This window comes from Lutjanus erythropterus, chromosome 22 (assembly GCF_056507025.1).
Source record: "Lutjanus erythropterus isolate fLutEry1 chromosome 22, fLutEry1.hap2, whole genome shotgun sequence".
NCBI classification, from domain to species: domain Eukaryota; kingdom Metazoa; phylum Chordata; class Actinopteri; order Lutjaniformes; family Lutjanidae; genus Lutjanus; species Lutjanus erythropterus.
Window position 1 is genome coordinate 7,786,608 of NC_139338.1, and position 17,092 is coordinate 7,803,699.

At 38.6% G+C, this 17,092-nt stretch overlaps 2 protein-coding genes across 2 annotated transcripts; one reads left to right on the top strand and one right to left on the bottom strand.

The window, feature by feature from the left end:
• Positions 1 to 5,367, top strand: LOC146306579 (angiopoietin-related protein 5-like). Its single transcript, XM_084711282.1, has 7 exons — positions 1 to 211; positions 449 to 538; positions 686 to 710; positions 834 to 925; positions 1,960 to 2,077; positions 2,527 to 2,712; positions 4,824 to 5,367. The coding sequence occupies exons 2-7, from the start codon at positions 455 to 457 to the stop codon at positions 5,120 to 5,122; spliced, it is 804 nt and encodes a 267-aa protein (XP_084567408.1). The 5' UTR covers positions 1 to 211; positions 449 to 454; the 3' UTR covers positions 5,123 to 5,367.
• A 2,324-nt stretch (positions 5,368 to 7,691) lies between these two features.
• On the bottom strand, positions 7,692 to 15,190 carry LOC146306580 (NXPE family member 3-like). The gene is made up of 7 exons (XM_084711335.1): positions 15,032 to 15,190; positions 12,748 to 12,922; positions 12,105 to 12,545; positions 11,549 to 11,844; positions 10,689 to 10,759; positions 8,787 to 8,993; positions 7,692 to 8,703 (listed from the first exon to the last, which is right to left on the bottom strand). Exons 2-7 carry the CDS (start codon positions 12,868 to 12,870, stop codon positions 8,150 to 8,152), a joined length of 1,692 nt encoding a protein of 563 aa, XP_084567461.1. The 5' UTR covers positions 12,871 to 12,922; positions 15,032 to 15,190; the 3' UTR covers positions 7,692 to 8,149.
• Positions 15,191 to 17,092: the final 1,902 nt, after the last annotated feature.

Consider the following 17,092-nt stretch of genomic DNA (forward strand, 5'->3'; position numbering starts at 1 on the left):
CAGTTGTGCAAGTTGTGTGTGACGTAGTCAAATAAATTTAAGTTCTGAGGAATATGGGGAGTCAAATGACGTGGTCTGTTGCTCAACGTCAGTCCTGCAGTGACAGTATTTATGATGAACGTGAAGGAGGTGTTGTGGTTCAGTCAGTAGGAGAAGGTGTGGCTTCTGTTGTTGAACTTGAGCTGGGATACAAGGTTCAGGCAACACGCAGGTAAGTGTTTGGAGGAATAAATGATTATTATTTGTGTTTTACCCTTTAGTGACAAAAAAGTGAATAAAGTCTATTTTTCTCATGTGTAAGCCAGTTATCTTGCAAGAGTACAGTTGTAAACTGCAGTTTTAATTCCTTGAAGTAACACAGTTGTGCTTGATTAGTGTTGATTAGAATATCACATTTTTTGCCTTTCAAAACAATCTTAAAATATCTCTTTTAAACTGTGAAAATCAGGTCAAAATGAAGATTCTGGTTGGATTTTGCGGGCTCATCTTGGCAATTCTTTTGAGCTGCACACAGGCTGAAGTAAAAATAAAATCTCCAGTATGTAAACCTCTTCTCCTCTCTCCAGTCTTCCCTCTCTATTTATTGAATATATTTCACACAGGAACAGTGTCTACTGTCTGTGTGTTTGAGTTTCTTTATAGGAGAGCAAATCTAACTTTAACATTGTGTCTTTGATATTACCAGACACGTCAGGTGCGTTCTTCTCAAGGTACGCTGCATGTTATTATTGCTTACAGCATTCTTACAATTTCTTTCTAATGTACAAATTATGGACAGTAAATGTCTCGATATGTTGTTCATCCTCCTGTTTTTCTTGTCATGCTGATCTCAGGGACAGACTGCACACGGATTAAGGCTCGCAACCCACGAGCCGCCAGTGGGGTTTATGTAATCCAGCCTCGTGGAGTCCAGACCCCATTTAAGGTATCATAAAACACCCTTAACCTGACATATAACATACAAAGTAGGATAGTTCTTGTCATTTCTTGCCAGTAATGGTGGAAACAGTGCTGAAAATCTACAAGTAAAAGTAGTAGTGTTAAAAAAAATACAAAGTGCAAATTATTCTTCTCAAAAACTACTTAGAGTATTAGTTAGTATTTGTGTTTTCCATATGCAAGTCATGGTTTTCTTTGGCCCATTTAGCCTTATTGGCAACAAAAGAGTAGATGAGAGGATGTTAAATAAAATTGTAGACCTACTCAGTAGTGAATTATGATTTTAAAAGTAACTAATGGAGCTAGCTAGATCAGTGGCGCTAACAGCTCAGGCGAGGAGGGCACCACTGATGTCACGCTCACGAGCCTCTTGTCCATGAGTAGATGCACACTTCCTCCTATGTTGTGATACAGGTGTTTGCAGGTGTAGTTTGGTATGAAAAAAAGAAAAACTTCCTAAATGAAATTGCTCACAAAGAGGTCTGTGAATTATCTTGAGTTACTGGGTCATGATTTCTGGAAAGAAACATCGCTGTTGAGTTTTTCAAACTTTTTTTTTTTTTTTTTTTTAGCTCTTTGAGTACCACTGCCAGCCAATATCTCCAAAATTCGGAAACTAACACCAAAACAATCTAGATGGATAAACAGTGATACGGGCTGGAGATAAAATATGTTTTTTTTATTTTGTGATGAAGTGTCTCTTTAACTATGAAACTCAGCCTCAGAACCGTTTGTAAAGTAGGAGCATAACTAAAATAACATGTAAAATCTACTTGGTCAAAGTAGAGTATATCAAATTAAAACAAGATATGCTATTTCAGTAAAACACTTCAGCTTAAAATATGGTACTTGAAATAAACAGTGACATGACAAATTTTGCAAAGAAAATTAGAGCATGCATGTTTATGTAGCACTTGATGTAATATTTTCTAAAGCCCTGTAGACGTGTCTCAGTCTTTAGGTCATGTCTACAGGGCAGCTGGTTTTCTTAACATATGTTTAACGGACTATCTTGCTCAGGTGTACTGTGAGATGCGGTCAGATGGAGGCTGGACAGTGTTTCAGAGACGCAGTGGAGGAGCGGTTTCCTTCAACAGGAAATGGGCGCAATATAAACACGGCTTTGGGAACCTGACACGTAAGTTTTAGTCGCTGTTAACTGCTGCTTGAGTCATGACATATTATTATGAAAGAGAATTTAAGACGGGTTGGGTTTGTTGAGGGGTGTATAGCTCAATCTGATTAGTGTAGCCTTATTAAACACACAGTGAATAAATATATCACAAAGATTAATCTGTGAGGGAAAGCATTGTGTGAGCAAACAGCCACTTCAGAAACTGTAAGTTTGAACTCTGAGCTGTCCCTGAATTCTTGCAGGCAACCTGAAAAACCTCAAAACCTTCAGCAATGACAGCTGTTATTGTAAAAGGCCAAACACTGTCATGGAGTCCTGGAAACCTAACACGCTTTTTATGGTTTTTAAAAGTGTTTTGAACACAACATGGTACTGAAGAAGGAATCTGTCTATTTCTGCTAATTGGCCAGAAAAATGTAAATCCTTTCCCTGTGCTTTGCTGATTCCCTCAGAGGACCACTGGCTCGGTCTGAAGAAGGTTTTCTCTCTGACCAAAAACAAGACCAAGAAGTGGACCTTGAGGGTCGACCTTTGGGACCATGAAGGCGGCACTGCTTTCGCCCAGTACAAACACTTTCGACTGGGCAATGAGAAACATGGTTTCAGTCTGCATGTCGGGAATTACAGCGGGAATGCAGGTAATACAGGCTTTTCTAGCAGCTGCTTTGTAGCTTTTCCCCTCTCTGTCCCTTTTTTCCCTTTGCTTTGTATAGACACACAAATGTAGGTGGAACTTCATTTTACAGTACACTGATAAGACATAACAAACCTACTTTGTATCAAATCAGATAAAAACTAGAAATATATTTTTTTATTAGAACCTTTATTAACCTTTATTAGACTATATTAGAGGGTAATTAGGGACTAATTACAACAGAACTGTACTGTAAACTAAAGTGAAATTACAGGTCTGCTACATTTAAAAACAACGTGAACCTGATCTACCAGGATCTAAAAGTGGGAAATGGTACACTTTAGTTTACAGTACAGAACTGTACTGTAAGAATACTGTCTAATAAGGGTCTAATATAGAGCATTATTTCTACGTTTTCATTATCAAAATAATTGTGAAGTCTGTGACCATAAAACAATGACAGAGGTGTCTTTGTTTATTGTTACTTTGGGAACTACTGATGCTGAAGTCCATGTTAAAAAGCACCTTTTTCTTTTTCTACTCTGTCCCGTTGAAAGATTTTTTCCCTCTCTCCTCTTCTGACATCTGCTGTCAGCACAAACTCTGACAGCTTTAGCTCTGTTTTCTCTTAAACAACAGCACCCTCTTCCTGTTTTGTGCTGTAAAGCAATTCAGCAGGTTATACTTAGCAGATACATTAAGTGAGGAGCAGCTGGAGGCTGAAAGTCTTAATATGCATGAGATGAAGTCCTTCACATGGCAACTTCATAGTGAGATGTATAACTTCAGTCTCACTTTTAAGACAAACAACTGCATTAACTGCTACTTGGTCTGCTGTGTCCAGTTGGTGAAATTTACCCCAGTCTACTCTGCTGCCTTTGATTGGCTTGATAACAAAAGTCAAATCATGAATACTTAATGAGCATGCAATAGATTTTTGAGTTTAGAGCCCAACTCAGACCATTGAAGTTTTGAAATAAACTTTAAAAAGTTTTGCTGACATATAATCTTTAGTTGAGCTCATTTACTTTTCTTCTTTAGATAAACTTGAATCTTTGAGTTTTAGAAACTAAAGAAAACAATTGGTCACAGAGAGCTGTGAACCTGATCTGTCTTTCTTTTTAGTGCCTGAAAAATTGAATAGTTTAAAATATTACAGTTGCCTACTACCTAACATTTACTTTCACATCATTGAATTTACTCAATATTTTTTAAAAACAATGTTCTCTAAAATTCTAAGCTTTAAGTTTACCTAAAGAAGCACTGAAGATCAGTAGTTGTAAAACTTTTTAGAAACATTGCTCTGAAATTTTGAGTTTTCTCAAATTTTTTCCTTCTAATGTTGGGGAGACTGTGATACATATTATTTACTTATCACGCAGAAATATGAGTGTGCATTTTTCTATTCAAAGTTACTTGTGACATTACAATAAGCTGAATCAGTTCACTGTAAAGCAAAAACTGTGTTGACTCTGTTTTTATCAATGTAAATATCACCCTTGATAGATTCTCATGTTCCTTTTAGCATTTTTCAACAATATTTGACCAAAAAACTGACATTTTATCCCAGTTATTATTTGAGTATTATACCAGAATAATGTGATAGATCACATTCTAATATGTAAAATGACTATCTTAAGTGTAAGTGTGGTGTTAACACACTAATTGTTGTATTGTCAGAGTTGCAGACTATAACTCTTCCCTCTGCACCTGTGAAAAGTGTTTGACATCACGTTTGTTCACTAGGACTGGATGAACAACATTTCTTGCTCAAGACATCAGAGGCAACATAGTGTAGGTCATGCCTTCGCCAGCCGCCAGCAGGTCATAGCGGCTAACGTTAGCAAATGTTGGCAATCCTAAGCCAGATAAAGCTGTATAACTGACATTTCTGAGTAAACTTACTACCTTTATGGCTCCTCTGTACCTCTGCTTCTGTTTTAGCGTGTCACAGATACACATTTTAATATTGTCATGTCAGATGTAACTCGAGGTTCTTTGGAAATGGAAGGAAATCCACTGTGCCCTGAAAGGCCAACAATCAGCAAAAGTTACATTTTAAAGGAACCCTCAGAATTCTAAACTTCCCTAAATGATTTCCAACTTTGTCCAAAGGTGATGCGATCCGTGGTGCGTACGAAGGTGTTGACCAGAATGGCTTCGGCTTCAGCACCATCGACCGTGACAATGACGGCTGCAACCCGTGCATCTTTGGCGACATTGCTGAAAATAAATGCGCCCGTTCTGAGGGTGGCGCTTGGTGGTACAGCCGCTGTGGCACTGCCAGTCTGAATAGCAACTGGCATCCTGCTGGTAACAACATTGCCTGGTCGTCAGGCATCTACTGGGAAACCTGGAAAACTCAGAGGCTCTACTCCCTCAGGGCAACCAGAATGATGATCAAGTCTGAGTGAGAAGACCCAGCTTGCATTTCACTTCACGCTCGCTTTTCTAGTAGCACAGCAAGAATGGTATTAGATTATTTCACACTTCCAAGGTTTTTCTGCCTTTGGAGATCAATCTTTATAACGTCTTAATACCTTTTTGTCCAAAAATTGTTGAGAAGAAAAAAAAGGAAATTTGACTGAAAACTAGTGCAGAGTTGATGCTGGCTGTTGAAAAGCTGACGCTGAACTGCACTGCTGAATTTATGCCAGTGTTGAAGTACTTTTTAAAAAATAGAGACATTCAAAATAAGAATAATGGATGCTGATAATTTGATTTCACAAACATTCCTAAAGTTCTTGCATTCTTACAATTGGTTGAAGTTTGAACAAACGTAGACAACATGGGATGCAGTTAATGCTGGAATGCAATCATGACTTTTTTTAAACTTATACTTTTACTTTGTTATTATTTGTAAGTCACTTTGCTGAGGATTTAGGTTCACTTCATGAAGAGAGCCTAGCAATTCACAGCGTGCACTTATTTCATTATTTAACACCCGTGCTGGGTTGCATAAAACCACCTTTAATTTTCATCTAAGGATGCTTTAGGAAAAAAATAGTTGCATTAAAACACCTCAAGAATTTCTGTAGGCTGTTGTAGGCCCTTTAATTTTTAAGTGTTTGCCCTTAGCTACAAGTATTCCCATATGTGTTACTACAGGTCTTTCTGACTATTTCCCTCCAAACATTTTAAGAGACTCATAACAGTCAGGACAGGAATAATCCTCTGGACTCTATGAATGATGTCCAACTTGTTAGAGAGCAAATTTGATGTTAGTACTGGCAATTTGTAGCTAGCTATCCAAACATTAACACAATTCCTGTCAATATCACAATAATACTTCAACATTTCTTTGTGACTTCGTTCACAACAACATTTCTCACAGTGATTTTGTCAGGTACTTCTTATCACATCCCCTCTTGTGTGTATTTGTTAAGCTGTTGGGCTGGATTATATGCTTGAGCTTTTCCACATTTTTTGGACAAAAAGCAACATCCTCATTTTCATTTTCTTTCCTCTTTGTTGTTTGTTTGGGAGAAGATAGCTAACATAAGCTAACTGGTGTAAGCTAAACTATCTTAATTTGAATCTTAAGGTGTTTTATGCAAGTAGGCACTGAGTATAAAATATATATTTCATTAAATGGCTTTGTTTGAAGAGCCCTTGTTTTGTCTGTTTTTTTATTCCAGTGACTTCATCCTCAAACCATAAGAACTTTTATTAAATTAATTCCCTTCTTGTATGATCACATTAGCATAAACAAGCTAACATTTCATATCATACTCAAAATTCTGTCAGCACAATATCAGTAGTTTAAATTATATGTAATTTAATAGTAGCATTTTAAAAAGTTGACATCATATAAATATATTATTGTTACATCATGAAACTGGTCCTTGTTACATGAAGCCATAAAATACATTCATATCACTTGCTGAGGTAAAAGCAGTGGTAGAAAGAGTCCTGAAAATCTGTACTCAAGTACAAATACTGTCACATTACTGAAATAGTACTCAATTACAAGTAAAAGTACTGATGTTAGGAAAATATTACAGTAAAAGTACAAAGTGTATTAGTTACTTTTTAACCATTGATATTTAATACATTATCAATAGCAGTTATTCAATCAAAGTGCTCCGTTCTGCTCAGCAGTCACAGTCACCTCTCCAAACTAGGGTCACAAATTTTGTGCATTTCCCTAAACTGATAGTTGAAAAGTACTAACAATCAATTAATCATGAATAATTTATAAGATACAGCTACAGTCTTTTTTGGCAGATGCTATTTGCACCCAGTGTGAACTAGCATATGTGGCTATTTGCACCTGCGGCGGAACAGTCAGTTTGGCTATTTACACCCATGTATATATAGCCTATCATGGCAGAAAAAGCACCCAGGTGTTTCCAACAATGCAATTTGCACCTGGGGTGTAGATAGGCAATGCGACTATTTGCAACACCTCTGAAGCTTATTAATGATTGTTACTGCATATCTCTGTACTAAAATTAAAAAAATAGAATTTAAACTCAAGAGTCACCAGGAAGTCACTGTAGCCATACGAGAAATAGTCCAGCACATCACCAAAAATTGTTTTTACATTTCCACTTTTACTGAAATACACAAGATATAACGTGTTTATTAATTAGCTTCAGAGGCAAATTTTGTTACCTTTCAGCAGAGCCAGGCTAGCTGTTTCTGGTTTCTAGTCTCTATGCCTAGCTTAGCTTAGCTAGCTGTGTTTTGGCTTTTGCATAGTATCAACCTTGTTATGTAAAAAAAAGTGAGTAAGTGTGTTTCCGTCAGTCTAATGGTAGTATTCTCCCAAAGTAAATGGTAAGTTCCATGTCTTTCATTCAAGTTTAAAGTGTTAACAGTTCTTTGAATGATATGAAATTATAGAGGGTGTCTGTATAAGTGTCTATTTTGAAATGACAAAATGAGACGGTCAGTTATCAGATTTAGAATGAACATTACCATAAAGATAAAAAATACATTTGTACCCGAATTGTTTCCAGAACCTACACAAAGAATTTCACTTTCAAAAGAAAACTAGGAAGAAGTACAATGACCACACTGTACATTAGAGTCAAACAAGAAGTGCACAGGTTATCTCATAGAGGTAGATGGTTAGCTGCTGGATTCCTCTTCAAAACCTAGCCACTGTAATTTCATAGACAGGCTTATCATGGGCGGAGCTTCTGTATAGAGATTTCATGGCAATATTAGTGACATCCTGTTGCTTGACATTCCCTGAGACATGGGGCATGAAGTTGTATGTGGTTAGAGTGATCATTCAGCAGTCCTTTGTAATAACCAACCTCAGCTGGCTTGTTGCCACTCTTCATCATGATCTGCTTCTTTTGTTCGCTCAACATTCCCTGGTTTAACAGTAGTTTAGAAACTGGACTGCTGAAGGAAAGATACAGCATTTGGTTGGAACACGGCAACAACATGTAAACTCACCGTGTACTTGAATCCCCAACAACTCACATCTAGCCGCCTTTTTGAGGGCATACGTGGGACAAGAGAACGTCAATCATGCTCTTAATGATGGGAGGTTGTGGGTGGAGGCTGTGTGGCAGGTGGTGGGCCAGGCTCATCTCCCAGGCGTCCACCAGACGGACATTTAGTCCTTTGAACATGGCTCTGAGCACCTTGTCACGCTGCAGCGAGTACCAGTCGCTGTTGGTCAGAGTCTCGTAAAGCGTCAAGGCCTTGAGATTCGCGGTTCGTAAGACTACCAGCGTGCCTGGAGCCCTGTCCAGCAGTCGCACCACCGCCTTGCGGATGCTCTGCAGCCGCCGGATGTAGATCTCAATAGGGAAAGTGCTGAAGTGAGACCAGATGCCAATAACTACAACAGTGTTGGTGCCTCCAACTAAGCCATCTAGTTCATTGGCAATGTAACGCAGCTCGCTGATCGGGGTGTTGGCAAACCGAATAGGAGGTCCGTGGCAGCGGTACGTCACCATGATGTTGTTTGCATAGTCCAATGCCAGGAAAGGTCCAACTTGCTTCGAACTGTGCAGGTTGAATTTCTTAAGATCTAAAGGGGTCAGAGAGGAACAGATTCAGCTGTGGTGAAAACAAAACCAAAACTGTTGGTGGGAATTCCTGTGGATCAGTTACCTGGAAGCGTTGCGCTGAGGTGTTCAAACCACTGCCTGATGGTGGAGTCTCCATACAGGTGGACCACCTTGTCTTGCAGACACTGACTGATGGCAGAGGTGCTGTTGAACTGTCGAACTGGAGGGCCACCTAGTGCTCGCCAGACGCCCTGGTAGTAATAACCAGAGAGTCCAGAAGTCACATTCCCACTCTTCACCTTTGGTTCATCTGAGAAGTCGAAGGATACATTTTGCTTATTGTCAACAAATCCCATGAAAAGACCAAAACCATTTTCTCTGAAGACCTAAATCTTTTTAAATGTCACAAACACATGGTTGTTGTTTTTTCAAGGCTAAGTCATTTCCTAAAACAGCTGGGCACTGTAGTTTTTTTAAGCATTATTCCAACGGGACTGCATAGTGCATTTGTTGGACTATTTTCAACAGCGGATTAGTAAACATTTGGTATACTAGTAATCAGCAAGTGCATGTGGAACTGTACTGAAATAAACTACAGTGCCCACATTTAATGTAATAAAGATACTTGTTACTCAGTGCAACAATGTGGCCCACTGTTTTTCAAGGGCTTTTGAACAACAATGGCACTCTATGGCACTGAGTTATAAACCATTTCAGGTTGTGCCAACTCTGGTACTTGGATGCTTGTTAGTTTAAATGATTCTACTTCTTCTACTCTATAACACTTTTACATCTGTTGGGACTATAAATAGTAAGACTGATCCTCAAAACACTGGGATTTGATTTGAGGATCAATCTTACTACTTATAGTCCTAAAGGGTGTAAAAATGTTGTAGTTGTACTAGGATCAAGACAGAGTCACAAATTTGATGATTTTAAACTCGACTTGATAAAATAAAAAACAAACTTCCAACTCAACTTGGACTTTGAATGTATGACAATGAATCACGACTTCACTTGGACTTCAGCCTTTTGGCTAGAAAATACGTTTTTTTACCTGAATGAAATTTAACGCTGGTCTTTCTCAGCAAAAAGACACTTGATTCCCTAGAATCCCTTTGAATCAATTTGACAGCATCCAGTGAGGTTGCAGTAGATAACCATGAAGAAGAAGTGATGTTGGAAAAAAATTATACCAAAAGAGAATATTGTTTGTGTACAAAAACTATGAGGTGGTCAACAGACAAAAACAAATTTCAGTATCCAAAACCTGCACGCCAAAAACTACAGATGCAGATGCAACAACTTCCAACTTCATTCAACATTTCAAGTTGCACAAAGCTTAGCTAATGTTAGCTTAAAAATGAGGATGGAAACTTACTGTTACATTATGACTTGTTTATGACTCAAGACTTCAAAGTTTGGATCTTGGGACTTGTCTTGGGACTTAAGTGCAAAGGCATGAGACTTACTTACAGTTAAACTTTGGAGTGCAACAAGGCCACCAACAAGGTACAAAAGTAGTATAGTACTATAAAAAGTAATGTAAGTCATTACTTTTGATACCAAGTTATAAATAAAGTCATATCATTTGTTTTTAAAGGAGTAATAAGTAAAAAATAGCTTGTCAAAAGCTGATTATAATGGAACACTGTGTGCAAATAGTAAATTCTCCCTCTCCCTCCACAGTTCAGAGGAACAAAGTTCTAGCTTTCAAGCTAAAACCATGTAGGCATGTAGGTTTCTTACCACCATCTGGTATAAAGAGATTTTAAGAACTCCTCATGCGCTACTGGTACTCCTAAGTGACTAAGTGACTGGATATTACTCCATGCTCTTCTCAAATTGCCCTTAATACATCTCTCTACATGAAAGTGTGACCTAGAAGAAAGTGCTATGTTATCATTTTTTTCCCCCAACCTGGTTTACTTTCATTGCCTGTAACACATTAAGATTTGATTTATTATAATGATTAAAGGCAGTGTTGCAGTTGTAAAAATCTTACCTTTCTTTTTTGGCAACACAGTGACATTGGCAGGTCCTGAAGCCTGGATGGAAACTTTCATGTTGACACCACTGAAGAAAAGTACACAGAATAATAAAACAACTTCAGTCAGTTATGACTATGGGGACGATAACACAGTATGCTGTCATGGCAACGCACCAGTGACTCAAAATGATGTTGATCTCTGGTGATTGGTTCGGGAAAATTGAATGAAATCAAGTGAAATCATTTAGAGTGAAGGCAATTTAAAATGGAATGATGGACACTAAGTGTAACTACTGCAGTTGACAATTCAGTCTGATATCAGGCTGCTACTTTCCATGAAAGAGTAGACAGGCAAAGTTACCAACTAGCTTTTGAAAATAGTGGAGCATTTAGTAGCTAAGCCAAATATTTCCCTCAGGAGTTGGTAGAGACCAAACTAGAGCCACGTGGTGAGTGAATATTGCCAGGAAGCCATCAAAACAACTCTGAATGAATGCTAATGTTGATTCATGTTTACTGGATGTGTAATTAAGCTACTGTTTGCTAACATTTAAGCTATGTCAACTTTATAAAATGATATTGTAACAGTATGTTTATAGCTTGCTGTACAAATGTGGCAAAAAAATCATGAATTTCTGAAATAGCCAAAATAAAATATAGATTTCACAATAAAATTTAAATGAATCAGATTTCAGTTTTCTTAATGAAAGTCAGCTAATGTGATTCAGACTGATTATTTTGATTTGCATTATCTTAGACTCTTTAGAGTCAATCTCAACCGCCTGTATCCACAGACAACACTAGACCTACACATATCATGCACATATTTACTAGAAGTCAAGCAAAATGTCATTCCTGTCTTTGTGCTCCCTCACCTTTGAAAGAGCATCTTCTCCTTGTCCTTCATGTCTACTTTGAAATCTTTTTTGGAGTGGTTGATCCTGGTGTCACAGCTCAGCATCTTTGGCTTATAGCAAAACCAGGGCTCCCCTGTGTGGAGGTCGGTGTAGTTGCACAGCGGATACGGGGTTGGACGTAAGCAGACGTTACAGGTAGTAGTCTGGGAGACTGAGCCTGAGCGGAAGAGGCTCTGGAAGTCGATCCTGTCTGGCTGTTCTCTGGTCAGCCTGCGCAGCACTGTGACAGCCTCACTAGGATGGACCAGCGTCACCTACAGGACAGAGAAGCAGACTTTATTAGTCAAATCATGTTGTGTCTTGTCAGTGACGCAAAATACAGCTGATAGTGGCCAACAAATTTACAGATGGTGGTTAGAAATGAGAAAGCTTGCTTTTAAGTGAAATCAAAGACATATTGTTTAAAGAAAAATTACTTAGAGCAACAGTTAATGAGGAGGAAACGATCAATTAGAAGCTCAGTTAAAAACACCTACAGTACAGTCACATTTAACATGATAGATTTTGGCATCACCTCAACCTGTGCGCTTCCTTCCCAGAGTAAAGCGAATACAGCAGAGTAGCTACCATTGAGATGATCCACCACTTGCCCAGCCACTCCTGCACCAAGTGTTGGGTTGTGCAGCCGGGCAAGTAAGACGTCTCCCCCAGACTTCTTGGGACGGCCCTGGAAGTCATACATTTTGATCATAACCTCCAGCCCATCCCCTACGTGCCACTCTCCCGCCCCCCTCCCTGGGAGAATGGTGAAGGTGCTGTGGGTGGGATCAGTGGTCTCCTCCAGGGAAAAAGGATCTGGCAAAAGTGGAGTTTCAGGCCAAGCAATGCAGTCCAGAAGGAGACTTTCCTCTAGAGCGTCCTGAGGGGTCAGTGGCTTGAAGGTGCAGAAGCCATGATGCATGTCAGGGTCACTGGAAACTGTCGGGATGACAGTGGACTTCACTTTATGCTGAAACTGCCAGAAAAAGATGGTAACAAAGATGTATCAGACAAATATAGTCAAAGGAAATTCATTAAATGAGCAAAGACGGAAGATTTTTCCTGCCCCAAGGCAAAAAAAGGAATATTGTTGAAGAACCTTGAGGAGATCCTGAAATCAGGCCAATATTAAACAATTCAAACAGGGCCAAGTGGTCCCACTAAACTTAAGTTCTCACCTCCAGGACGTCCATGTGACGTATCACAAAGATGAAGCCAAACACAGCCAGAAAGACGAGGATGGCGCAGTACTTCAGATGGCAAATGCTGACCTCACCTCTTGTACAAGCTCTGACCTTCATGGTCGGTGATCAGTCTTCATCTCTGGCAGCAGCATAGCCACTTCATTTGGTGCTGGATTTAAAAATAAAAGCAGAGGAAAAGACTTAAACTTGAGAAATCTCCTTTATATAAATGGTATGACAAGTCTGGAAATTCCTTTTATTGATCAACCGTCAACCAAGGCCACAACCAAAGACAGCAGCCTCTCTCGCCTTGCCAGTGATCCTATCATGTACCCTCTGCAACACAGTGTAAATATTTGAATACATTTGGACGCTGTAGTCTTTTGCAATCTGTACCTACACTTTGCACAGTCAGCTTACAAATTGCACAACTACCTGTTTCATTCTTATTACACAGATCACATACTCATGTCATTTTAATTACAGTTTTTCAAACATGTATTCATGGCAAAACTTTGGTCCAGACGGGAATGTTTTAACAACTGTAGGATGGATTTATGTGCTATGACTCATGACCATAGGCCATAAAATAAATAGTGGACAGAGCTTCCAGGTCTGAACAGTGAAGCCACTGTGGAATTGCCTTAAACCTGCATTCTTTCTAATGGCCAGCAGGGGGCGACCACTCCACTGCTGTGGTCAGATTGTGTGTACTCTTATGGCAAAATGGCTCTGCTTCTTTATAACCTTATAAACGGTTTTCTGATGAGCTTATGGTGTCAATCAGGTCTCATCGTGAAAACAAAATTTTGCCACTAACCATTTTAATAAATACAGTATTGGGATGTGCTCAATTAGTCGGCTATACAATTAAACGTTGCTACCCTTGCTAGTCAACACCAGATATACTAGTCGATTTAACTATTTATCAATATTTTATTCACGTGCCTTGTCTGTTTACTGTTCCCTAAGATGTTATGCAGCTGCCTACCACTAACTGAGGCTGCAGCCCCAGCAGGCAGCAGCTCCTCTCGCCCAGTGTGAATGACCCGATGGCTTGGCACCGGATGTTGTTATAACCAAAGAGGCACAGATAACAGTTTGTAATACACACAGTTTGTCAGTATATTGATGTAGAAAATGAATTTAGCCTGTGTTGGCAAATAACTACTCGACTGGAGTAATGTGTAACCACATTTCTGTGAGCATGTGAGCAGAGCAGAGTGGGGAGCTCAAGCGGGGGAGGGTTGGATGGAGCGCAGAGTGGCTTTTTTAAAAGGATGGAGTGTCGCCTTATCTCCCACTCTGTCCCGCTCCAATTTCGCTCAGGTACTGCTCACACCATGTCTCTGACGCATTCCCAAGTGCCCATTGCACAGACGCCCACACTGTTTTCAGTCAAAACTCTGTTGCACGCTCGATAATGGAGTTCACAAAGTACTTCAAAAAAGAAACAGAGAAGTCATACAGGTGTACGATCCCTGTAAAACTAGCTGAAGACAATAATGTGATCCAAGACAAAGAATATGGAGACATGGCTTCAGTCAGTAAAGCATCATTAGAAATCTAAAAAGACACCTGTCTCAAACGGTAGAGAGAGAGTGGGAGGAAGAAGGAGAGCGCATGTGAATATTTTACGAACTGCAAGTCATGTTTCAAAGTTGAGATGATAAAATGTCTGGCCTGGACAGAACAGAGCAGTCTTTAAAATGACTTGTATATACATAGATACTTGGACCTCTGGAGTGTTACTACTACACTATATTTCAGAGGCAAATACTGCACTTTTTACTCGGCTGCAGTGTTTGGCATTAGTTAATTTGCAGATTCATTTCTGATCATATGTTTTTGACTGTACATTTTAATCAACAAGTGTCCACTAACTAGTCAAGTACAATAATAGAATAGCACATATCTGTAGCGGAGATAGAGGAGCATGACACAGAAATAGTAAAGCAAAATACCACTTCCACTATATATTTCCTTTTCCTTCCTCCTATAAAATCAAACTATTTGGAATGGTACAGAACTTTGGATTTTCCCGTAGACTGTGACAGTTTGCAAAGGGTATGAATAATTTTGGACATGCCACTTTTTGTTCAAATGTAAATAAAAGCTGAGAAATATTTTTTTCCACAATGATCTTGTACATCGTCTTATTATCTTTTGGGATAAGCCTGTGTCATTTCCAGTCAAAAAAAACAAAACAAAAAACTTGTCAGGGGTATGAATAATTTCAGGCTTGACTGTATGTAAAATAAACATACATGTGTCTTACCTCAGTAGGGATTCATTTGGATGCCAACATGTTGATGAAATCTCGGTGATATCCTTCATTTTAAAGTTTGTAGTCTTTGCTCAACTAGGTAAAGAAGTTGAATGATGTGAGGACAGACAGTGCTCACAGACAAACACGTGTCAAAAGTGCAGCCCCAGTATAGTGATCTTCTTTTACAGGCACAGCTGTTAAAAAAAAAACAGAGGAGGCAGCCTGTATGGGCTTCTCTACGGAAGCTTTAAAATACCAAAATTAAAACAAATGAAAAAAGAAATGAGGTGAAATACATTTTATTATATGTATTCTTTTTATGTGTGCAAATAGTATGTCAAATGACAATTATTAGGTTTCTTTTAGTTTTTAATAATTGAATGAATTGTTTTTCATTGAATTTTCTATGCCACAGTCAAATCAAATAAGAACACAAAGTGAAACTGTGATTGATTAAATTGGATTTAAGTGTTGTCCAGCACAGGGAAGCATAAAAGTGAAATAAGCACAGGAAAGGTCAGGGCGAGTGGCCACCCCTGAAATCTGATTGGGCACCCAGTTATCATCAAGTATAAGTGGCTATCTGCCCAGTGAGCGATGGGACCTCAGTTTGAACCACCTGTTTTGAGGAGTATTTTTAAATGTGCATTGGTTTCTTTTGCATGTAGCCTACTTCTAATTTAATACAATATTAATTAAATTTATAGATTATTTTACAACACATGGGTGTATAATGAGATGTTAGTTGTAGTTCCCTTTATGTTACCCTTAAAAACAAAACAAAAAAACATATGTCATGGATATCTCTTTATTTATTAAAAAGGCTCACATTATTATTGCTGTTATTTATACGCACAAGTACAACTTCACTCCAACACTTATTTGGCATTTCTTTTACTTAGCTATGACATGTCCTTGGCTTAAAACTCTCAGGCTGGGTTTGACCAACAAGAATCAATTTTTAAGCCCAATTAAATCATAGTTTAGCGTTAAATTAGCCTAAGTTGCACCAAACTGTTAAACTACCTTAAATTTAAGAAAGATTAGTTAAACCTAAGTTCAGTTTTTACTCTAAACATAGATTAAATTGAACTCTATTGCACCAAAATGTTAAACTCCAACTTAAACTGTGATCTGCTATTAACTTTAAACTTACACTTGAGGAGGTTTAGCTTTTAAAATAGCAGTCAGACTGAGCAAAATAATGCTATGCTAAGACATCATGAGTGGGCTAACTATGCTAACCACCTTTTTAGCTAACTAGCAAAAAATGTAACGTTGTTTTTAATGTTCTGTTTTGTTTTTACGTTTTAGCTAGTTAGCAAACAAACTTCTTTTAGCTACCTACCAAACAATATAAGCTTTTTTTGTTTTACTTTTTAGCTAGCAAACAATGCAATGTTTTCTTTCTTTTAAATCTGGCTAGCAAACAATGTAACCTTGTTTTTAATATTATGTTTTGTTTTTACTTTTTAGCTAGCTAGAAAAAAAACCTTCATTTTAGCTAGCTACCAAACAATATAATTTTGCATGCAGTGCAGTGTTTTATTTTACTCTTTAGTTAGCTAACATGTTATGTCCATATTGTAATATTGTAATAGAAGAACTTCTTGTATTTGTGTATCTGTGATTGTGTAGTTGAAGTCCAAGAGAGTTTTATTTGTGGTGGAATTTGTGGTGGATTATGTGTGTAGGATTAATTACCTGTCCAGCAGAAAACAGGCAACCTCGGCATCACTGTGAAAACGTTTGTCCTCCATCAGCGATTTCCATCGTGTAAACGCTATGCCGATGTTGATTCGTGTTTTTGCCGTTTCCTATCATGCTTGCGTTTACTTTCTTTGCGTCTCCGCTTCTTGGATGACGGGGATTCACTGTCCGCTGCTTTTTGTTCTGGTACAGTGTATGTATGCTCCTCCATTTGTCAAAACTGTGCCAGTCAAGGTTCACAACGCTAAATGGTCTGCCAGCAATCACCCGCGGCTATCCTCCCCGTCTACTTCCGTGTTTACGCTGTGGCGTCTACGTGAGGTCGCCATGGGCTTCCCAAGACTCACTGTAGTGCAGTTT